General features: G+C 41.5%; 1 protein-coding gene across 1 annotated transcript in view; it reads left to right on the top strand.

The window, feature by feature from the left end:
• The window catches only part of LOC124594535 (protein Wnt-6), a 609,760-nt gene extending 591,925 nt beyond the window's left edge, over positions 1–17,835 (top strand). The window contains exons 4-5 of the mRNA XM_047132908.1: positions 3,764–4,071; positions 12,759–17,835. Coding sequence (XP_046988864.1) covers positions 3,764–4,071; positions 12,759–13,220 — 770 coding nt within the window. The 3' untranslated portion in view covers positions 13,221–17,835. The remainder of the gene's footprint in view (positions 1–3,763; positions 4,072–12,758) is intronic.
• Positions 17,836–24,950: the final 7,115 nt, after the last annotated feature.

Genomic DNA, 24,950 nt, shown 5'->3' with positions numbered 1-24,950 from the left:
CCGATGGCCACCAAACAGCCCATTCGTGAAAATTATTGAGCATATCTGGGATGCCTTGCAACTTGCTGTTCAGAAGAGAACTACACCCCCTCGTACTCTTACCGATTTATGGACAGCTCTGCAGGATTCATGGCGTCACTTCCCTCCAGCACTACTTCAGATATTAGTCGAGTCCATGTCACGTCGTGTTGTGGCACTTCTGCGTGGTCGCGGGGACCCTACACGATATTAATCAGGTTCACCTGTTTCTTTGGCTCTTCAGAGTATATCGAGCGCCAGTTGCGTGACAATAAATCACTATCCCCTAATTTGCGGTAACTGCTTGACCTGTTCGTAGACATCTGGTGCTAGGTACTTCTGGTACTATATCAAGCAGAGTCTTTGTTGTACTGTGCTTGAGATGTGGAACAACACGCTACCAAACAGGTGGTCATAATGTTTTGTTTCATCGGTGTATACCCGAATCAGAGTCGTGCTACGTTGCAATACGTTGCAGCAACGCCCTCAAATGGAAATCGGCTTCAAATGTTTGTGATTGTCCCTTTTACTCCCCTCCACTCCTCCTCCTGCACCTTCGTATAGGTTTAGTTAGTTAGTTACATGTTTCATAGATCATTTTATCGAAATGATGTGGAACGAGTCAGTTTATAGGTGTGTTTACATGACTGGTATTAACGTTAATGAAGAAAGTATTATTTTTATTCCCACCCCATGAAACTACACTTAATTTTTATAAATATTTCACAAAATATTTTTTTTTTTGCCACCAGTTTTTAAGTAGAAATTCGTCAATGAAACAGAAAGAGCTGTGAAGAAGGAAAGATTTTAAATTAGATTTAATACTTGCTTCGCTACCTGTCATACATTTTCTGCTATTGGGCAAATGATCGAAAATTTTTGTTGCTGCTTATTGGGCTTATTTCTGAGCCACTAACTGCTTTAACAACGCGTAGTACAGGTCGTTGTTCCCTTTAGTGTTGTACGTATGGACGTCACTGTTCTTCTCAAAGTGTGATGGTTTATTTGTGACGAATTTCATTAGTGAATATATGTTTTGCGACGGCGCAGTTAAATTGTTTGCTCCACAAAGAGTTACCTACATGACGTCTGTGGGTGAACACCACATATTATTACTACTGCTCGCTTTTGTACAATCAGTACTATCGTTATAAGTGACGAGTTGGCCCAATAAATATGTAAAATACGTCAGGAGGTTTGTACGTGTGCTTACGACATCAGTATTTGTGTTGCTGAACTTAACTGTTTGAAAAGCTCAACAATACGCTTCTTCCACTTTAAGTTTTCACCAGTATGTAAAACCAAAGATTTGGAGCAATGTACCCTATTTACCGACTCCTGCTTATGCGCTACATCGATCGTTGGTACGAATCTATTTGTTGTTAAAAACTGAATGTAGTGTGATTTTTCAAAATTTTGGGAGAGTCCATTATCAGACAGCCAGTAATAATTGCTTGCCAAATACCAGTTACCATCTCTTTTGTTGCCTTCTCTCTAATGGGTTTTATTACAATACTAGTGTCGTCTGCAAAAGTCCCAACTTTGCTTGCTGAATGTTATGCAGAAAGTCATTCAAATATACAGGGTGGTCAATTGATAGTGACCGGGCCAAATATCTCACGAAATAAGCATCAAACGAAAAAACTACAAAGAACGAAACTCGTCTAGCTTGAAGGGGGAAACCAGATGGCGCTGTGGTTGGAACGCTAGATGGTACTGCCATAGGTCAAACGGATATCAGCTGCGTTTTTTTAAATAGGAACCCCCATTTTTTATTACATATTCGTGTAGTACGTAAAGAAATATGAATGTTTTAGTTGGACCACTTTTTTCGCTTTGTGATAGATGGCGCTGTAATAGTCACAAACGTATAAGTACGTGGTATCACGTAACATTCCTCCAGTGCGGACGGCATTTGCTTCGTGATACATTACCCGTGTTAAAATGAACCGTTTACCAACTGCGGAAAAGGTCGATATCGTGTTGATGTATGGCTATTGTGATATCGTGTTGATGTATTGGGTATTGGCCCCAGCGGGCGTGTGCTATGTATGCTGCTCGGTATCCTGTACGACATCATCCAAGTGTCCGGATCGTTCGCCGGATAGTTACGTTATTTAAGGAAAGAGGAAGTGTTCAGCCGCATGTGAAACGTCAACCACGACCTGCAACAAATGATGATGCCCAAGTAGGTGTTTTAGCCGCTGTCGCGGCTAATCCGCACATCATTACCAGACAAATTGCTCGAGAATCGGGAATCTCAATAACGTCGGTGTTGAGAATGCTACATCAACATCGACTGCACCCGTACCATACTTCTATGCACCAGGAATTGCATGGCGACGACTTTAACGTCGTGTACAGTTCTGCCACTGGGCACAAGAGAAATTACGGAACGATGACAGATTTTTTGCACGCGTTCTATTTAGCGACGAAGCGTCATTCACCAACAGCGGTAACGTAAGCCAGCATAATATGCACTAATGGGCAACGGAAAATCCACGATGGCTGCGACAAGTGGAACATCAGCGAGCTCGGCGGGTTAGTGAATGGTGCGGCATTATGGGAGGAGGGATAATTGGCCCCCATTTTATCGATGGCAATCTAAATGGTGCAATGTATGCTGATTTCTTACGTAATGTTCTACCGATGTTAGTACAAGATTTTTCACTGCGTGACAGAATGGCGATGTACTTCCGACATGATGGATGTCCGGCACATAGCTCGCTTGCGGTTGAAACGGTACTGAATAGCATATTTCATGACAGGTGGATTGGTCGTCGAAGCACCATACCATGGCCCTCATGTTCACCGGATCTGACGTCCCCAGATTTCTTTCTGTGGGGAAAGTTGAAGGATATTTCCTATCGTGATCCACCGACAACGCCTGACAACATGCGTCAGCGCATTGTCAATGCATGTACGAACATTACGCAAGGCGAACTACTCGCTGTTGAGAGGAATGTCGTTACACGCATTGCCAAATGCATTGAGGTTGATGGACATCATTTTGGGCATTTATTGCATTAATGTGGTATTTACAGGTTAGCACACTGTAATAGGGTGCGTTCTCAGAAGTGATAAGTTCACAAAGGTACATGTCTGACATTGGAACAACCGAAATAAAGTATTCAAACGTACCTACGTTCTGTATTTTAATTTAAAAACCCCACCTGTTACCAACTGTTCGTCTCAAATTGTGAGCCATATGTTTATGACTATTACAGCGCCATCCATCACAAAGCGAAAAAAGTGGTCCAACTAAAACATTCATATTTCTTTACGTACTACACGAATATGAAACAAAAAATGGGGGTTCCTATTTAAAAAAACACAGTTGCTATCCGTTTGACCTATGGCAGCGCTATCTAACAGGCCAACCATAGCGCCATCGTGATTCCCCTTTCAAGCTACACAAGTTTCGTCCTTTGTAGGTTTTTCGTTTGACGCTTACTTCATGACATATATTTGGCCCGGTCACGATCAATGGAGCATCCTGAATATAAGGAACAGGAATGGACAAAAAAATTTGACCCTGTGGACTCACTTCATGATTTTTTTTTCAGTCACCAATATTTTCTTTCCTTTGGACATCGTTTGAATTATCAGAACAGCCTTCCGCTTTATTTATCCGTAAACCATGCTGTGTGATAAATATGCTGTCCTTCCCTTTCGACAGTTCTAAGTTGTCTTCACATTCGCTTCTCGAAATGCATTAGTGCGACACGGTTCTGGTGGTTGGCAGGTAGCGGCCGCATGGGACCGCTGCCACCCGAGCACCCGGCGTCGGTGCTGCCGCCAGGGGCAGCGGGGGCGTCTGCGGGGGCGCCTTCGATGGCGGCGGCGCTGCCCCCGGGTGCGGGGGCGCACCAGCAGCTGCCGCAGCCGCAGCAGCCGGGACAGGCCGCCGAGGGCGAGTGGCAGTGGGGCGGCTGCGGCGACAACGTCAACTTCGGCTACCGCCGCTCCAAGGACTTCATGGACGCGCCCTACCGCCGGCGCTCCGACATCAAGACTCTCGTCAAGCTGCACAACAACGACGCCGGCCGCCTGGTGAGTAGGCAGCCCCGCGCAGCACGCACTGGTTTGTCGATGGGGGAAGGGGGACGGAGCGGGTCAGAGCTTCCCTAGTGCGGTGGCGCTCGTTTCCGACCTGGCCGGTTCAAATTGAGGTGGTGGAAGAAAATATCTTCGTCGTAAGTATTTGGCAGGAAATGGAGAGAGAGGCGCTGGAACACAGTTCCTGATCACCCGACTTAGCATCAATGTCTTAGATTGAATTCGAAACCGTACTGTCTCGTGAAGTGATAGCGTGTGACTCTCACCCACCGGTCTGATGGGAGCGCTAACAAGGTGAGACCATGACGTTTGGAACGCAGATTTACTGCATACTTCGTACACTCGTGGTACTCCATGAGGACAACAAAATGTGTAAGCAGTAGCGTGTACTTCTCAAGCGTTATTGAGAAAGTCGCAAGATAATTTCGGTCGTGAAATATATACCTGTGCGTGGCCATTTTTACCATGAAGCGGCGGCAGCTGAGTGGTTAGCGTTCAAGCCCCAAAATCACTGGATCGAGTCCCGTTCGTCTGCTTCTTCTTCTTCTTTTATTTTCAACACAGTCATTTTCTTTACTATGTATATTACAGTTCATATAATGGGGAAAATACGTGTAATCGGATGAAATTTTATTAAATTTACAATGTTATTTGGCAGTCTACTAATTTTTATTATACACAAATAATGTAATATCCATAACTATCGACTAGTAAACGACCAAACGCATAAAGTGATACTGAAAATGTATACTTGTCCGTGATTTGAGAAATCCCTTATGCCTGGAAGGAGCCCGAAACTACTTGTTACCTCCAAGTTTTGACAGGCACAGACGGCTTCCGAAAGATGTACAATTAATCGTCTCTTTCGGCATTACAAGTTGCAGGATGGTATTTTTCGTAAAAACATGGAAAACAAAGTTAAACGACACCTACCGCATTGAATAAATGCTACGTTTCCGCATAGGCAAGGTCTTTTGGCGTTTTCCGTGGAAAAACAAACCTCGTTAACAAATGGCTCTGAGCACTATGGGAACTGCTGAGGTCATTAGTCCCCTAGAACTTAGAACTAGTTAAACCTAACTAACCTAAGGACATCACAAACATCCATGCCCGAGGCAGGATTCGAACCTGCGACCGTAGCGGTCTTGCAGTTCCAGACTGCAGCGCTTTTAGCCGCACGGCCACTTCGGCCGGCTCGTTAACATTTTCGAAAATCTCCCTTTCAGACGATAATTTGGAAGCAAACCATGCACAACGCAGTATTTTCTTAAAAATCGGCGCTGATATTTGGTTATGCAGTATCGAGTGTATCTTAATAGCGTCTTCCGAGAAGCAATTCTCGTTCTCTTTCGATTAAATACGAACAGATCTGAAGACACGGACAACCATACATTTTCAGTATCACTTCATGCGTTTGGTCGTTTACTAGTCGATAGTTATGAATATTATATTATTTGTGATAATAAAAATTAGTAGACTGCCAAATAACATTGCAAATTTAATAAAAGTTCATCCGATTATACGTATCTTTCCCATTATATCAATTGTAATACAAATAGTAAAGAAAATGACTGTGTTGAAAATAAAAAAAATAATAACTGACGAACGGAACTCGATCCAGCGATCCAGTAGCTTGAACGCCAACAACTTTTTTCTTTTTTTAAAAAAAGTAAACATTATGTTCTATATTGTTCGTTGAATTTGTTCAGGGCGGACGTCCGATTACACCCGTTCAGTTTGTTCATTGATCCGTTCGCTCAGTTGTATTTGTTAGAAGGGGTAGCTAACGCTCTGACCGAACACGCTGAGCTACCGTGCCAGCAGCACTCGGCTACAACCGCTTCATGGTAAAAATGGCCACGCAGAGATTGTATATTTGACGACCGAAATTATCTTGCGATTTTCTCAGTATCGCTTGAGAAGTACGCGCTACTGGTTACACAGTTTGTTGTCCTCATGGAGTACTACGACTGTATGAAGTTCGCAGTAAATCCGCGTTCCAAACGTTGTGGCCTCCCCTTGTAAGACCGGTGGCACATCGACACCACACTTTGCACGCACCCACCAGTAAACTACACTCATAAGATGCGCGTTAAGACACAACTCTTTTACACCACAGGAGAAGGTGTTTATTTCTTTCACAGGAGAAGAACAACGAAGGCTTGCCATCTGCCACAAGGCTTCATATACGAATCTCTTGCATTTGGTAAATGACCACCATTACTCATTTATCATCTTCTGCCCATTTGCTGTTCTTTAAGTTTTCTCCAAGTTTCACAGTCTTCAGCTTTTCACAGCTAAGTTTGTCTCGTTTATTTTCTGCCGTCGCCAACCCATATTTCATTAGATCATCATCTAGGTTATTTCGTATCGCAACTCAGAACAAAGTGTCTCCTTCTTCATATATTTCATATCCTTACACACCTAGCCGATCTCCATATCAGTTTCATAACGTTGACCGTGGAGTCCTCTAATTCTATATTTTCAGTTATACATTTGGCTCTTTCCTGTCACATCTTGTTAAGTCCAACATGATCTCTCCATTGCTCAATGCGCTACTGTAAACTTAGAATTGCTTGCACGTAAGAGGTCCATGTTTGACTTCCGTAAGCTAATTTGCAGGTACATACTAGTTTCGTGTATGGCACATTTTGAACTACAGCTACTTATTGAGCAGGTAACTGTTTCATTGACAATGTGACAGCGGCTTGAGTAATAAGTAGCTGCAAATTACAACTGATAGTGAAAGCAGTACACCATGACGGTAGAGAGTCTAGTTCTTCAGCATAATGTAGGATCAATGTTGTCTAACACACAGCACCACAATCGCTTTTGGACCAGAAGGAAAGGCATACTGAGCGTATCCAATACGTGGGCTTTAGAATGTTTTGACTGAGTATTAAATCAAAGACAACTAGAGACAGTTGCCACCAGTCGTTCATAAAATTCACGTTAGTTTCATAAAATGCTTCCCGAGCCTTTTCTGGCACAGCTTCAGATTAGAGTCGCAGACGTTAAGCTATTCAGACTTACAGCCTAATGACTAGCGTAGGTATCCGTAATCACATTTCAGATAGACAGTCATCCTGCATACCTCTTGTTTTATATCATTTATTTGTACAATCTGATATTCATTTTACATATTTGCAAATTTGTTATTTTGGGTAACACACCTGCACCAACGATGCGTGGAGAAGTGTCAAGTAGCATGCGTCTTCTGCCAACTTTTCCGCATACATCTTCGGGAACAACATGTGACTAGACTACGATCAAAATTGTGTAGATATACTTCAGAGTGACTCTTTATATGAAACCTTTTTTAAATCCTTTATAATTTTTCTTAAGCTACCTCCTAGTTTTGTTACATCCCATGTGCAGTTAAGTTTGGGGAAATTTGGGGTCAGTGGAAGAAGGGGAATGGACGCCTTTGAGCTCTAAAAACCCTAAAACTTAGAAAATGAAATAAACGAGTCAACTTCGGCAAATATTACTTCTGCAGGCCAGAGTCACTGATTACCTAATATAGGCAGTCTGTTTACTCCATTCCCCCGAACGCGCTCTCATTTCAGACATCGTATTGTGACTGGATAGTGACACCAATTCCAGGTCGCAATGTGACAGTTCAACGACAGGTAAAGAAAGGGCAAGAGCGCGCCTAGCCGTTCCTTTTGACGCATCGAGTCAGACCACCCCACTCGTTCTTCGTTTTCGAGGCAAGATGGCAGTCATAATGAGTGCAGTGTCTTGATCTTTACTCCTTTTATAAAAGAGAATTTATTTCCAAAGGTAATACAAACATGAAATAACTGGAAACAATCTGCCATCTGTCAAACGAACGCTAATAGTTTTTTGTTACAATTTCCAGATGTGTAAATTAACTGAGAACCAGTATCTTACACTAGCAGAGCAGCGAGTAACGATTTGCTGGTAGAAAGCAGTCATCCCGATATAAGAATTGCTAAGTGGACTGAGAACCTGCATAACAAAACTAGAAGTTCCGTATCAAAATCTGAGGCAGCTAAAGAAATATGCTGAAGTTTTCGGACATCCTGCGATCTTTCTTGATGAAACAACGTGTTGTGGAATATTTTTCTGTGCTCCTGAGGCTATTCGTCATGCAAGATGGATGGTAAACTATTTTTTGTTTGAAAATGTTTGTACTCTGTGATGAATTTTTATTACCCCCCTCTAGAAGAGCGCATAATTCCTTAAGTTTATATTTTCCCTATTACTGCGTACATCGAATTGAGCCTCTATGTCTCTTCTCCAGTCGAAGCACTGTATTTATATTTCACATTTATTTCAAAATGTAATAAATAGCAGTCTGTTGATCCTGTTAGTTGGAAATTTGGAAATTTGTGGTAAGGTCTTATGGGACCAAACTGCTAAGGTCATCGGTCCCTAAGCTTATACGCTACTTAATCTAACTTAAACTAACTTACGCTAAGGACAACACACACATCCATGCCCGAAGGAGGACTCGAACCTCCGACGGGACGAGCCCCACGGACCGTGACAGGGCGCCTAGTCCACTCGGCTGCCCCGTGCGGCTCCTGTTAGTCTCGCGTGCTTAAACAAAAACTGAAAAATCAGTTATGATGCCTGCTCCTGAATCTGTCGCCTTGGAAACAAAAATGAAAAAGACGGATTATTGAATGGTGAGGCGGAATAATAAGATACAAACATTGAAAGGGATGAAGTATGAATCGGTCAAATCATAGAAATTATCCATAATAGCACTTAGTTGTTTTTTTCTAATAAAAGAGCCTCTTTTTTATCAGAGTTTCCTTGAAAGACGAGTTCCTTATCGACAAATCCTTCGCAGAGACATGAGAAATCAATATTTCAGTAAGACTTGATATCTGGTTCAAGTCAAAGTAGTCCCACACTCAGGCAATGAGTATTGGGGAGCCGATGCAGGAATCCTGCATCGCCGCTCTTGGCAATGTCCTAGTGGAAGTGGTCTGCCTTTCTTTCCTCCGACCTGTTATGAAGTGTCAAATGTGTGTCTGCGTGGTGTGTATGAGTTTGACGAGTGCTTATACAGTTTAGTGTTGGGTTTCTGTTGTGAGGCATGAAGGGAAGGGTGAGATTGAAACACGGTGCCGGCACATACCTTACTCCTCTCGAATGTCACCAACGGCGACACCGTTTAATGTCCCCATAAAACGGACGGATCACCATAACTACCGGCTGGGGTGGCCGAGCGGTTCTAGGTGCTATAGTCTGGAACCGCGCGACCACTACGGTTGCAGGTTCGAATCCTGCGTCGGGCATGGATGTGTGTGATGTCCTTAGGTTAGTTAGGTTTAAGTAGTTCTAAGTTCTAGGGGACTGATGACCTTAGAAGTTAAGTCCCATAGTGTTCAGAGCCATTTGAACCATCACCGTAACGCCGTTACTTGCCTTCACTTAATAAGACACTGCGGAGAGGTGTGGAACTTAATCCAAGACAGTAGAGGAGAGACTGGTGATCAGGAACTTAACGTCATCACCTCTTCTCCCCTTGTCGGCCAAATACTGGCAGTGTAAATTCTCAACCATCAGGGTAACAACGGGCTTACCTCCGCGTCGAGAGTGACCACACAGCCGTGAGCTAGCGTATGGAGGCGGGTCTTTACCTAGTTAATAAACTGAAAGCTGTAAATCAACTGGTTGAGAGGCGTCAAACTCATAGAGGACTACGACAGATTCCTTCAAAAAAGTAACATAACGATGAAGGGTGTGCTTCAGAGTGTATCTGAGTATCACCACAACTTTTCAGTGCATAGGAAAAGAGAATAAGAATTACGATTTTTAAAAGTGCGCGTGATGTTCTTGCCATATCTCCATACCTCCATATATGTTATAAACATATTTGCATGTTCAACATATCCTCCTCACCTTCTGGATCGATTTCATCCGGACTTTGTACACATTTTACTAACTGTGTGGAAAGAAGTAGGGTGGGAGTAAAAGCCACCCACCTCCCAGTGGGATGGGGTTGGGGGTGAAAGCAGGTGATGGACAGAGAGAAGGGGGGTGAGGATGTGGACAAGCAAAGGGGGAGCAGAGTGACAGAGAGAGGGGAGGAAGAAATGGACAAATAGAGGATGCAGGAGGAGGTGGACAGGCAGAGGGGGAGGAGGAGATAGAAAGGGGAGGAGGAGGTGGACAGAAAGAGGGGAAGAAGGAGACGATGAGAGAGAGGAGGGGGACGGAGATGGAATAATAGTGGATTAAAATAAATAAACACCCGGCAATGCTGAGTTTCTCGGGTAGTTTTAGATGTAAACTTTGTGCAAAATAGTATTTTTGGTTGTACTATTAAAGTTAATGCAGAAATAGTAATAAGTAATTTGAATATATTAGAGCTATTGGTTTCTCCGCTGCCGGTCCGTCTGTAAAACACGCTTAAAGATTAAAAAATGAGTGAGTTTTATATTTGATTTTTCATGTATCGACAAAGAGATATCCTTTCGCTATTAGAGCTCAAATTACAAACAATTCATTGTTTCTTGCAATAAACCCAAACGGTTGCAAGCACAAAGAAAATATCCGAACTTTAGTAGTAGGAGTCACCCCAACCTACAACGACAATGCCGGCCGCTGTGGCCGAGCGGTTCTAGGCGCTTCAGTCTGGAACCGCGCGACCGCTACGGTCGCAGGTTCGAATCATGCCTCGGGTATGTATGTGTGTGATGTCCTTAGGTTAGTTAGGTTTAAGTAGTTCTTAGTTCTAGGGGACTGATGACCTCAGATGTTATGTCACATAGTGCTCAGAGCCATTTGAACCATTTTTACAACGACAATCATATGGGATTTTCCTCGTCATACTGCAGCAGACATACTGTTATTATTCCACTTGTGAGTCACAGTGGAAGCTCCTGGTAAACTGCTATGTAGAAGATCCCTACCACCTGGTTATGACGGTCTAGACTTCGAAACGGTAGTGGATTAAATATAAACTTTGTAACACATGCAGCATTACAAATTTTTTCCTTTGAAAGTTAGGTCCAACTACCCGAGGCGCCATGAACACTGAATTTGCCGACACTAAACAGTGTTATGATACGGGGATTCTAGAAAGAGGACTGGCCCAGACACGGTCAACTAATTTGGGCTGCATTTGGTAACTCGCTTGTGTAGCACCTAAAATGAAGGACTATAAGAAATCAAGAATCACTAACGCCTGCTCCCATCTTAGGTGTGCAGTCGACTCAAAATTGACGGAATAAGCAGATAACAGAAACATCAGCGTTTATTGTAATCGTGTATGAGGTCCGAGAACACTTATTTTCCGTGAAACAAAGAAAATAAACATTTACCACTGGCACTTATGTACGCATAATGTTGGGGTGTGGAGGATCTTCGTTCGATTCGTATACACATTCTGTTGTATTTTTTATGTGTATTTTTCCCCATGTAGAAATTGTTGGGGATAGGTGAATTAATAAGTGAAAAATAACAAAGTTGATAAATAACTATGTCAAATAAAGTAAATGAGTGAAGAATCAATATTTTAAAACTCGTTTATGACAACAACTGCGGCGGCCCAGCGATAGTTTAATTTCAGGAGGTTCGTAACTGTAGTTCGCTCCTGGAAACATGGTAGGAATAACAAACCATTGTATCGTTTATGATAAACTTCCAGCACCGATTTTTCAATCGTTGTAATGGGTAGTATGCATCAAAATTAATTCCCGAAAAAGAAATATTTTGAAATGTAAACTAAGTCTGTTTTTCGCCGAATTTTCCAGAGAAACATTGTAGTTACTCGCAGACTGCTTTCATCAGATGCTCTAATTTTCGCAAATACATTTGCTTTGAGAGTTCTATGAGCATTTTTATGAACTTAATAGTTGTCCGAAGGAATGTGAGAATATGTAACATAATGAGTGAAAGAGTTATTGTTAAACGAGCGGAATTAAAAATTTTAATTCTTCACTTGTCCCAGTTGTTTTAGAAATTTATTTACCTAACTTCGTATTATTACGTACTGATGTACTTACATTATTAACACTCCTGCGTCCACCAATTTTGATACAGATAAAAACAGTTTTAAAAATACTGCAGAATGTATATACAAATGGGACTCAGAAGTTTCACTTGCTGGCCATTTAACTGGGCCGTTTGTCAGCGCCGCTTCCGTTGAAGAGTGACAACATTGCGGGTACACAACCGGCAGTCGGAAAAGTTTATTTTCTCGACATTTTGGAAAATATGCGTTTAAGGTCCAAAAAAATGGTTCAAATGGCTCTGAGCTCTATAGGAGTTAACATCGGAGGTCATCACTCCCCTAGAACTTAGAACTACTTAAACCTAACTAATCTAAGGACATCACACACATCCATGCCCGAGGCAGGATTCGAACCTGCGACGGTATAGGTAGCGCGGTGCCAGACTGAAGTGCCTAGAACCACTCGGCCACACCGGCTGGCTAAGGCCCCTATATATAATTATGAAAATGTTCAGTTTTTCAGCTGTCTACTCATCCCTTCAATTTCGAATGGATTGCACGTCATGAACGTCACGGGTGATTTTCGCAAAACGGGAAGGAGGCTGCGGAAGGGGTTCTGCGAGACAAAATGTCTATTTGGGTGGTACAAAAGCGATCTGTCAAACATGAGCCGAACCGATTGTTCGTGTTTGGGCCGTGGTACGTTCCGGACGTTACACTGAAGCTTTCTGTCTGGTTGCAGGCGATCAAGAACTTCATGCGCACCGAGTGCAAGTGCCACGGGCTGTCCGGGTCGTGTACGCTGCGCACGTGCTGGCGCAAGATGCCGCCGTTCCGCGACGTGGGCAACCGGCTGAAGGAGCGCTTCGACGGCGCCGCCAAGGTGATCCCCAGCAACGACGGCCGCTCCTTCATGCCCGAGGGCCCCACCATCAAGCAGCCCGAGCGCACCGACCTCGTCTACTCGGAGGACTCGCCCGACTTCTGCCTGCCCAACCGGCGCACCGGCTCACTGGGCACGCAGGGTCGCGAGTGCAACGCCACCTCCCCCGGCGTCGACGGCTGCGAGCTGCTGTGCTGCAGCCGCGGCTACGACACGCGCGTCGTGCGCGAGAAGGTCAACTGCAAGTGCCGATTCCGCTGGTGCTGCGAGGTCACCTGCAAGACGTGCGTCGAGCGCCGCTCCATCAACACCTGCCGCTAGCCTGCGGGCTGCCGCCACTTGTGCCACTGTGATTCCACTCTCGCGATCCAGAAACTGATTGGTCGGCCGCTTTCCAGGCAACAGAAATCCACATTGTGCCGGGCAGGCAGAATAAAACTGTCCCAGAGAATACTTGATGCGCCTGAAGATAGACAACACGGTTTACATAATTTGCCCGAATGGTGTAAGTTGGGGTGCCTACCTTAAGGCGCATGAAATATTTTTCTGGGCCAAATCTATTCTGCCCAACCTGTGGTCGCTTCTAGCACTCCTTAAGTTTCTTTTGACATCCTAAAGTATACCTGAGAGCTTTGTACTTTTTTCAGAGTTCTGCCCTCTCGTGAATGTCTCGCAGTAATGTTTAAGTGAGGTACGACGATACTTACTACCTGATATAGTTCGCGCCAATCGCACCTGTGCAGAGAGAGAGAGTGATAGGGAAACGTGCATGGGATGGGATCGGTGTTCGCATGGCGGTAGTGACGGCGCAATCACGCTCTATATTGCCACAACTGTGAAATGTTGCTTCGGACAACAGCCGCTAGAACTGCATCCTCACTGAAGAATGGCCAGATCGTAGCCTGGAGGAGAATTTTTATCGCCATCAAGCGGCACTGACTGATAGATGAAACTTCATTAGCTGCTGGAGTCAGTTGAGGAAGAGAGGGTAGGGGAGGGGGGAGGTAATGCGCAGAATCGTTCGAAACTGGGAGTATCCAGCAGTACCTACGAGAAAATGTCAAGAAATATCTGAGACTAGCTCGCGGAAACATTTACACCATTAGTATAGCGTAAGGGAAAAAAAAACTGGCCCAGAAGATATTTCACACACCTTAAGATAGGCAACCCAATTTACATCATTCTCTCCTGGTGTGTATGATGTAACTATTGTTGTCTATCTTTAGACGCATCAAATATCTTCTGGGCCAATTTTTTTTTTGGGCTAGCTTTATTTTGCGCAACCTGTAGATTCCAAGTTGAGTGCTGTCAGCGAAATGTTTCAGTTCTGCTTCCACTCGCCACTAGAGCTAGGCATATGCTAAATGTGAAATTCGACGGCAATTACTCCGTTTCTTTTCTCCTGTAAGCCACTGGTGGGGAGGCAAATGACTGTCTATGCTTCTCTATGCCTGCTTTTCTGCACTTGCTATTACGTGCTCGACCTACAGAAATGCAAACAGTGAACAGTAAAAAAAATTTATATTCTAATACTAGTTCTCTGAATTTTCCGTTTAATCTTTGACGGAAAGAACATTTACTACAACGATTATAATGCAAGCACTTTGAGTACCTTCGTAATACTTTTGTTGGGTTCCACCACTTCCTAAAGCTGAATATAATGGGAATATCTTATGTCTGAGGATGGCCAGTAACAGGTCGCAAGAGAATCTCATCCGTCCTACTCTTCGCAAGAGCTCTATTCGTCTGTAAAATGCTCCTACTCGACCACCCTAAGCTTTTAGCTTGATATCACTTTGTAAATTTATCAGCACATATGCAATCGACGCGAGAGGGTCTAGAAGTTTTCAAAAACATTTAATTGAATTTTACCAGCTTATTTGTTCTGTATATTATACAGAGCCCGAATTTGTAGTCGTACTACACAGTTACAGAAGATACGGAGAGAATCGGGATGAGTAAGCAGGCAGTTTGTCCTAGACACGATTTACTTGTTTTATTTTGACCAATTATACAGCATAACTTCAGCAAAAATAATTTATACTACAGTTGATTTTTTTTTCTAACAAACATCGACTAGTATGACTCCGCCAGGAGAAATGACAATTGAGTGAAAGCTGCTCCACGCAATTCGATTAACATCATTAAGAACTGATAATATCTTTTAAAGCCATCCATGGCTACACTTGTTTGTAAATATTAATGCGGGAATAGACAATATTAAAATATATGATTAAAATTCAGCAATCATGAATTTTGCCCAATAGGCAGAACGTCAAGTCTTCACCATTACGAAGTTTTAGGCATTCCTAGCTCCCACAATTGCTGAAAATAGCACAAGATCGTGTTGAGAATAGCAAATATGACGGAAATTCCATCCATGGAATCATTTGTCAACCATGATGCATTAGCTTCATTTTTTAGGTTTTTCGTTAGGATATTGGTCTGTTTCGCGCTTTTAGATACTTCTAGCATCAACTCGCTAGCATCTTTTGTATATGTTGTATGTTTCAGATATCAGTCTAAAAGACTTAAATTTGCAATGTGGCTACTGTATTTGAGCTTTGGATTACCACGGAATGCAGCACGTTTCACAGTTTCGAGCTACAAAAACGTGGAGATGAAGTTAGTTTTTTTTTTTTTTCAGGATGACAGAATTATTTCTAAGTAGCTTAAACACTACATCAATACTTATGGAGAGAACCTGTTATCATTTTTCTCTGATAGCATTGCAGGACAGATTGTTAAGAAGCAAAGAACAAAGAAAATTAGTAAGATATTATAACTACTGTGTCTCGCAAATGAATAGCAAGTGAAGGTAGGAACTACTTGTAGACTAAAACAGACGGCGCTAATTTTCTTTAAATACCCACATCTCTTAGAACCAGCCGAATCACAATTTCATTGAGTGATATTCTGAAAGTCGAAAGTGTGTTCCTAGTTACGTGAACGAGTCATAAATGAGTCTCGATATTTGACGCGTCCCAATTGAATTTACACTGAAGTGACCATGATATTCGTCTCTACTCAGACTTTTTCTACTTTTTGTTGTCTTGCTTCCTCCGTCCTCTCATTTGTCTGTCAGCAGGAATTTAAACAGAAACATTTACTTTTCAGAGATAAGCATCCTGTAATGATTTTTGCCTTAGTCCTTCCGCATTCGAGTGACCATTAGTATCTTCTCTAAGTTAATAGTGCTAGCAGACAAATAAAAGTCATAAACTCTGGAAGACGGAATTTCAATAAATATATCTATTCCTGGCGCTTATGCTGAAAAGTAGTTGTTAAATTCGAACAGTAATGTACGTTTTTACGGCTTTTCAGCGGCTTCATGAAGACTGAAGTACTGTAAATCAGAACCAAACGAATCTTTTGTGTGGCTTTTAATCATGGACATGACATAAATGGCAGTAATGAATACTAGCTCCAAAGCGAATATATATTGGTGCTAGAATGGCCGCCAGTTTTCGTATAAACTATAATATTTCTAAGCTGATGTTCATGCAACTCAGGCAAAACTTGCTGTATTTAAAACTCGAACGGCATGTTTGAATAGTGAAGCATGCTGTTCTCTGTGATGAAGAGTGTCTGATGTGCTACTCTCTTAAGTGATCAAGGACGGCACTTCGTACCCACATATAAATACATGACTAGAAAGGAATATTTTAGAAAAAAATTATAGTGTGTAAATTATGTGATATAAATATTTATTTCGTCGAAATCTTGTATAAAATAATTTTATAAGGTTATGATATGATTTAGTTTCGTGTACCGAAAATATTTTCTGAAGAAATTACGTACACATGTGGAAAACAGTTTATTGACAGGAAAGATATATTTTTAGGAGTGTTTATAAGAAGAGGAAAAACTGATATACATGTATAGCATATGTACACATGTGTTAACAAATACTTCTGGAGGACAATGTATTTCCTTCCGTCCTTTACAACGACTAATGCAGATTGATGTTTGATTGTCACGGTATACAACAGCACTTCTCAAAGATACATTACATTACACGTTTCGAATTCTTGCATTTTCTTCATATCGTTTTACTCCAAATGAAACGATATGCTCATACTATGATTGCTGATGAAGTGTACAGTATTTAATACTGTTGGCAGAAGTTATTTTACTTAAAAACATTCTTATCCTACTATGCCATTTATTCTATATTTTTTGCGTGAAATAACATAATGAGGCGGGTGGGACATGTATAAAAAAGGCTTATGTGAGGATGAGGCAATGCAACTCTGCTTCCTAACCAAGAGGTGCCAGAATGCCTAACTAAAGAAACAATCGTTACTGCTTATTTGTTATGTGTTGTGTAAATGACAAACCAGACCTGAAGGCCTGTCTGTATGGAGCCACCACATAGCCGAAACAATCCAGCCTAATTACATTTTATAACAGCTACTTGAATCATATTACAGAAATAAAGAAACCGATTTCTCATAACAGTGAAATTTGTGAAAAGGTGCATTTTATGTGTAAATTGCTATTGTTATTGTATGGAGATGTAGGCTACCAACTAAATGTCCATACCAGATGCTTGTGGACATGGCTCTCCGATTTGAGATTTCCAATGCTGCATCAAGTTAGACACATAATGGAACTGTAATGATCTTCTCTGCTGATAGAGTGCTATTGTGGAGCAATGTAATCTTCCTTGGATACTGGTCAATGGTTACAGCTCTTGTATATATGGTGTATGTAAGATATGAAACAAAATTATTCGTGTATGGCCAGCCCTTAAATAGTTCTACCAAAAAATCACATAGGAAAGTTTGTTTTTGGCATATGTGGTGACCTCCAGGCTGCCTCACGTCCATCATCTCGTATTGCTGTAGTGCCTTATCTGTAAAACAGCTTTAAGTACTCTAATGTATAGCTTTCAAAAATGAGATGTAAATTTTATTAAAATGCCTTTATCGAATGTGTAACATACTGCATTACTCCTTACCCTTCCACTACGACAAAATATTTCATTTTGCATTGGGAAAATAGAGGTTTTGCAAAATTGGGAAGTTACAGCCTGTGTACTTCGTGTAACATTCACTATTTATGATGAAAGTTTTCCTAAATAAGCAAGTAAATGATCAACAAAACTTCTTTTTCATGGAATTTATTCATAATGATAAAGCACCTGGGTAGTTAATGAATGAGAAACAACATACTGCGAAAGCTACAAGCCATAAGAAAATACCATCTTACTGCCACGGGGTTCGTTTGAAGATCTACTCACGACCACGACTCGTCTTAAAACAGTCAACACCCATGTCCAACGATGATTGCTCCTCGACTCCTGTCCTGTATCACGGATATGTAAGTAGTCTACGTTGGAGCACATTTATACCTGCATTTCGCAAATGATTTAAATACAGTTGGTTATTCTGACATAAATTTATGTAGTTCATACAGCTTTTTAAACACTAATGAAGCAAGTCCTTTCTTTGGAGCGTAATTTAAACAACATTCACTAAATCAAATAACTTCTTAATTGCTTCCTGTGGGGTAAGTCAAACACATACGTAAACAGCAAACTTAGTGTTTCATAAATCAGTACAGGTTAATGTCCCAGCAAAAGTTCCTTAGTGGGTTCAAAATTTTAGTGCACTCGTTACTACGAAGTTTCTAATGTTAAGCTTTTAAGTGACAAATTTGTCAGTAAACCTAACTGCACCATAGGAATCGAAAAAATGTGAATTATTGTCTAAATGATCAGGAATTGCTAAAATGTCTTGTGAATTAATTTTCCGATTTTCTAGGAAACTGAAATTCGTCAGCAAGTTGCAGAATGAAAAAAAAATATATTTATTTGTTCTGTACCTGACACCAGAAAAAGCTGAAATGCTCCAGCTAGCCACGTTTTAAATACTGCTTAAGGCTGGAAGTGAAGAGAACAAATAAATCGAAATATGACATACTAGTGATGTTATTGCTTAAATATATCAATAGTTACGATTGACTCAAACTGAAATCAGTATTAAGAATATTATGAACAGTTTTCAACCCTCAAATGTCAGTTCTTATAAGTAGGTGTAGCTATCTCAGATTTTGCATTTCTCTTCACGAATAAGGCCCGTAAATAGTTATATACTCACTGAATTCTTTCGCTCTTTGATGTCTTTCTTCCTTTTTCGTAAAAACTCAGGTTATCATGTTTCTCTTCTTCAATGTTTTCTCTAGTCCGGTTTCTTCAGATTCGATGTGAAGGAGTATAATGGTTCAAGAATCATGGGAATAATAATTTTATGAGAAGAATACAATCATTTAGATACGTGAATTAGGCAATAACGAAGAGCAAAATGTAAACTTAGCTACATTTGAAAATGTCTGCACCAAAAACTCTAAAATCGAAAATATAAAGCCATATGAGATGCCGTAACAAAACTATGATCGTCCCAAAGCTTCTTCATCGGAGTTACTGCTGGGTACCGAACTTCAGGCAAAATAAACACGTGGGCAATGAAATTTGTGAATGAGGGAGATGTTGCTCATGAACAGGCGGCATAAGCAATGAAACAATGAGACAATAGCTGGAAATAGAACCAATTTAACTGGATTAATAAAGTGCTGCATCATATGGTGAAAACAAGTAACGAGGAAAGGCGTCCCACACTAGAATTAAGCTACAAAATGTCAGTTAGATACAAGAAGATCTAAGACGATATGTGCAGATAATATGTGATGAAGGAACCGGCTTCAGGTCTACTCAAGTAAATGCTGAAGAAAATGATAATGAATATACATTCTCTCATATTCTGAGCTTCGGGCATCTACTATAACACTTTAACCTCTCTGAGAATGTGACAACGTACGAATGGACATTATGACACGTTCGAACTGGTTACGGAAGTTTTGCACAACCACGACTTCTTTCACTCAGCAGAAGGAGTGGAACATAATGTTTCGCCTTTTCTTCGTGTATCACGGAACAGGTTAGTGCCAAGACGCGGATTCCATTATGTATTCAGCGCCCTCTATGCATCATAAGAGTTTTGAAAGTCAGTTTACAGATATATTACGTAGCGGGGGACATTCTTCTGTCTCGATCAAAACATGTTTACACGGGTGGAACAAAATCATATTAACTTACTTTTTTATCTACTACTTTCCGTTAATTTCAATGTATCATTTTAAAAGTAGGAGTCTTCAGACTAGTCTACGCTTGAAGTATCTAACATTTTCATGTCTTAACCAAACATAATTACACAGGAGAAAAAATATCACATTAACAGTTTTTCCTTTTTTACGTTGTGTAAGTTTAAATGCACAATTTGAAGCGCAAGTAGGCTTTCAGACTAGTCTAAATCTGAAATATTTGACGTTAAAAATTATATTGTTAAAAAAAGAATAGTGGGTTGGCAGTTCGTGACAATCGGTGTTTCTTACGACTTTTTATACTATCCTGCTTTTTTAAATAATTATTCAATCATAGCTAAATGTTTTGATTTCTAGACTCGGAGAGAGGACTGTGTAGTGTTTCACTGTAGTAATATGGCACCGTTTACTGAAGTGTTTACGTGTGCCTGCTTCTGCAGTCATTATCGTAGTTTAAGAAATAAGACTAATATAGAAATTTTCTGCAGATGCGTAGTACATCAGAGTGGCTACCGATTATGGGCCTCTTCCACCTCCTCCCTTCTCCCCTCCCCTCTCTCTGTTTGTGTGCATATGTGTGTGTGTGTGTGTGTGTGTGTGTGTGTGTGTGTGTGTGTGGTGAAAAGCCCCCATCTGACGAAGAGCAGGCGTTGAAGTCAACGACCTGTAATTCCTGTTATGTTGGTCCATGTACAGTTGAGTGATAATTATATCTGCGATATGATTTTGTTTCTTCAGCTTTGTAAAATTATTGTATTGGACTGCGCACTGAGGAAGAATTACAGGAAACCTATGAGAAATTTGGAAAGGGAATAAAGGTCCAGGGAGATGAAAGAACTATTTTGCGATTTGACGATTACAATGTAATTTTGTCAAAGACGGCAAAGGACTAGGAAACGGAGTTGAACGAAATGAGCAGTTTCTCTACAGTAAGTTAAAAGAAAAACACAAAAAAATAAATTAAGGGTAATGGAATGTGGTAAAACTAGGTGAAGCTGTAGGAATTAGATTAGAAAATAATACACTAAAAGTAATGGATAAGTTTAACTAATTGGGAAGAAAAATTAATGACGATGGTTGATGTAGAAAGCATGTAAAATGTACACTAGCAATAGCAAGGAAACCATTTCTGAAGAGAGATATTTAGTAAAAAAATATAAGTGTTAAAATTTGTTTTCTGGAAGTACCTGTCTGAAGTATAGCTTCGTACTCTAAGTGAAACGGGGACGATAAACAGTTCAAACTAAAAGAGAATAGTAGCATTTGGAACGTGTTGCTATAGGAGAATCCTGAGGATTGGATGGGTAGAGCGAATAACTAATGAAAGGTATTCAGTAGTATCGGGGAAAAAAAAATTTATGTCACTATCTGACTGAAAGAAGGGTCAACTGATAGCAGACATTCTGAGGCATCAAGGAACATTTAATTGGGTAATGGAGGCTAGTGTGGAGGTACAAGTTATGGAGGGAGGTTTGAATGCAGTACACAGTTACAAACGGATTTACCCCGCAGTAGTTGTCCATACATGAAGAGACTGGCACAACGTCTAGTGTCGAAGTTATCACACTCTACCGGACTTGTAGGTGTGAATCAGTCTGTGAGCGGTTATGGCAATGAGATGTTGATGAACAGTAAGGGCCATATTACAGCCATAAAACCGAGAAGAACTGACTCAATGATGGAAACATACAGGTCGTCCTATTTATCCTGACCATCCCAATTAACATTTTGCCCAGAAGCAAAATATAAAAAAATATCAAGAACTGTCATTTAGCCAACATGGGAACGTTAAACAGCATGACTGCCTTTTTTGTAACGTCCGTCTTTTTCAAAGAGTACCTATACTTTTTGTACGGAATTCACATCCTCACCTCAACACCTGTCCAAAAGAGTATCACAGAATACCGCTAATATAAATATGACGTTATTAAAAACGTAACCCAAAACTGAGTTTGACTGTCTTGTATTAGCATATAGTGCACATAATTGGGTAATGTAACTCGTCCGCTTGGTTCAAAATGGTTCAAATGGCTCTGAGCACTATGGGACTCAACATCTTAGGTCGTAAGTCCCCTAGAACTTAGAACTACTTAAACCTAACTAACCTAAGGACATCACACACACCCATGCCTGAGGCAGGATTCGAACCTGCGACCGTAGCAGTCCCGCGGTTCCGGACTGCAGCGCCAGAACCGCACGGCCACCGCGGCCGGCTCGTCCGCTTGCCGGTGTCGGCAGTAAACAAATAAAACACAACGAAAACACCCACCGGAAATTCAGTCAACTGTTTTCAATTGAAGGCTTATGTGAACGCAACAAACACCAACGAAATGCTTCTCGTCTATGGAGAAAGCAAATTTTCTGTACAGTAACTGGCAATAACGTTTTCTTATTTACAATACGGGCAGATGAAGGAGAATACTCTAGTACATTTAAACGATATGTTTTGTACAGTGAAGACAGTCTATGATAAAACATCGCATCAACGTCACTTTTCTGTTATGGTGATTGAAGGTAAGTGTAATTCAACTCAGACTGAGGACCTCTATAGAGACCGATATCCTGACAAGAGCCCAGCCTTACCGACGGATGGTTTCTCGTCTAATTGTGACGCTACAGGACACGTGAATCTTCTATCTAAGGCAACGCAATCGTAGTAGAACTATCATAGACGAAGCTGCCAAAGTTACTATTCTCTCTTCCATACGACAGCCTGAAGAGAAGCTGGCATCTTAGAACTGGTGTACATCTTTTTTTGAAACGTTGCCAGTTCTGTCCCTACGATGTACAGTTACACCAAGAATTGCACGCAAATGATTTCCAGAATAATGCGCAGTTTTGTCAGCGGGATACAGCAACAAATCCTCGCCAATCCGAACTTTATTTTTGATGTTCTTTTTGCCTATGAATGTTCCTTTTCAAACAAAGGACAGATAAATACAAAGAACATGCGTTACTAGTCCACCGAAAACTAACTGTGGTTTAGATAAATGGAACATCGGCGCCAATGGAGAGTTAAGGTTTGGTTTAGGATGCTTGGTACTACACTTACTGGCCCTTATTTAATCAATAGTAACTTAAACGGTAGGGCATATACAAAATTTCCCACACGAATTCTGCCTCGCCTTCTGCATGAAATGCGGCTAAGAATCAGAATGCGTATGTGGTACCAAAACGATGGATGTCCAGCACATAACGTCCTGCACTTACGTCGTGTTCTGAAACGAAAGTACCCTGCCAGACGGATTGGTCGTGAAGAAACAGTGGATTGGCTATTCTCTCCTATTTTAACTCCTCTGGAATATTTCTTTGAGGATGGGTAAACGACGTCGTCTGTCACGATATTCTAACGATTCCAGAGTTCATCTAAGAATGTATCGTGCTTGCACGTGATTCACTTCAGAAGGCAACACTGGAAGCTGCTTGAATTCTTTCGCCCAACGTGTGGAATAGCGTATCACTGTTCGTAGCCACCATTCTGAGCACCTATGAATAGTCTACCCCTATTCGAGTCCACGGTGCATTTCAGTACTACGGGGCTGAGGCAAATGAAAACCTTAAATATTTTTTTAAATATTAATGTGCAGAAGTGGTACAAAGCTGTATCACTTTTCAACATAATCTTCCCCATGCTCAATGCAAGTCTTCCAGCGCTTACAAAGTGCGTAAATTCCTCTAGAAAAAAAATTCTTTTGGTAGTCCGCGCAACCACTCATGCACCGCGTGGCGTACCTCTTCATCGGAACGGAACTTTTTTCCTCCCATTGCATCTTTGAGTGGTCCAAACATATGGAAATCACTTGGGGAAAGGTCTGGTGAGTATGGTAGATGAGGAAGACACTCAAAATGCAGGTCTGTGATTGTTGCAACTGTTGTACGGGCAGTGTGTGGCCTTGCATTGTCATATTGCAAAACGACACCTGCTGACAGCAATCCACGTCGCTTTGATTTGATTGCAGGCCGCAGATGATTTTTTAGGAGATCTGTATATGATGCACTGGGGACAATGGTCCCTCTAGGCATGTAATGCTCCAAAATGACGCTTTTTTCGTCCCTTAACAGAGTCAGCATAACCTTCCCTGCTGATGGTTCTGTTCGAAACTTCTTTGGTTTTGGTGATGAGGAATGGCGCTCTCTTCGTTTCCAGTTGGCGGAAGTGAACCCAGGTTTCGTCCCCAGTAACGATTCTTGCAAGGAAGCCATCACCTTCTCGTTCAAAGTGCCGAAGAAGTTCTTCATAGGCATCAACACGTCGTTCTTTCATTTCAGGAGTCAGCTGCCGTGGCACCCATCTTGCAGACACTTTGTGAAACTGGAGCACATCATGGCACAATGTGGTGTGCTGACCCATGAATAATCTGTAAACATGCTGCAATGTCATTCAGTGTCACTGGGCAGTTTCCCTTCACTATGGCTTCAACTGCTGCAATGTTCTGTGGAGGCACAACTCGTTGTTCCTGATCTGGACGAGGAGCATCTTCCACTGAAGTCACCCCATTTGCGAACTTCCTACTCCATTCGTAGACTTGCTGCTGTGACAAACATGCATCTCCGTACTGGACCTTCATTCGTCGATGAATTTCAATAGGTTTCACACCTTTACTACGCAAAAACCGAATAACAGAACGCTGTTCTTCCCTGGTGCAAGTCGCAAGTGGGGCAGCCATCTTTATACTGATACTGCGACGGTATGTGTGCATCTGCACTATGCTTCTACCTACAGTCCATTCTGCACGCTGTTTGTAGCACGCTTGCCAACTTACAGGATAACGGTGCGAAATTTCGATTTGTTATTACAAATTAAAGTTTTCATTTGACTCACCCTCGTATATACTGGTATTCCTTTATTCATAACTTAATTTTGTGTTTACGTGAACACGTGAAATGTGATACATTGTCCAACAAGTCTTGAAGCGAGGAAGTGCCTCTATGAAAAAAAAATACAAG

Source organism: Schistocerca americana, chromosome 2 (assembly GCF_021461395.2).
Source record: "Schistocerca americana isolate TAMUIC-IGC-003095 chromosome 2, iqSchAmer2.1, whole genome shotgun sequence".
NCBI classification, from domain to species: Eukaryota; Metazoa; Arthropoda; class Insecta; order Orthoptera; family Acrididae; genus Schistocerca; species Schistocerca americana.
The sequence above is the reverse complement of the archived record's forward strand: the minus strand, read 5'-3'. Positions and strand labels throughout refer to the sequence as shown.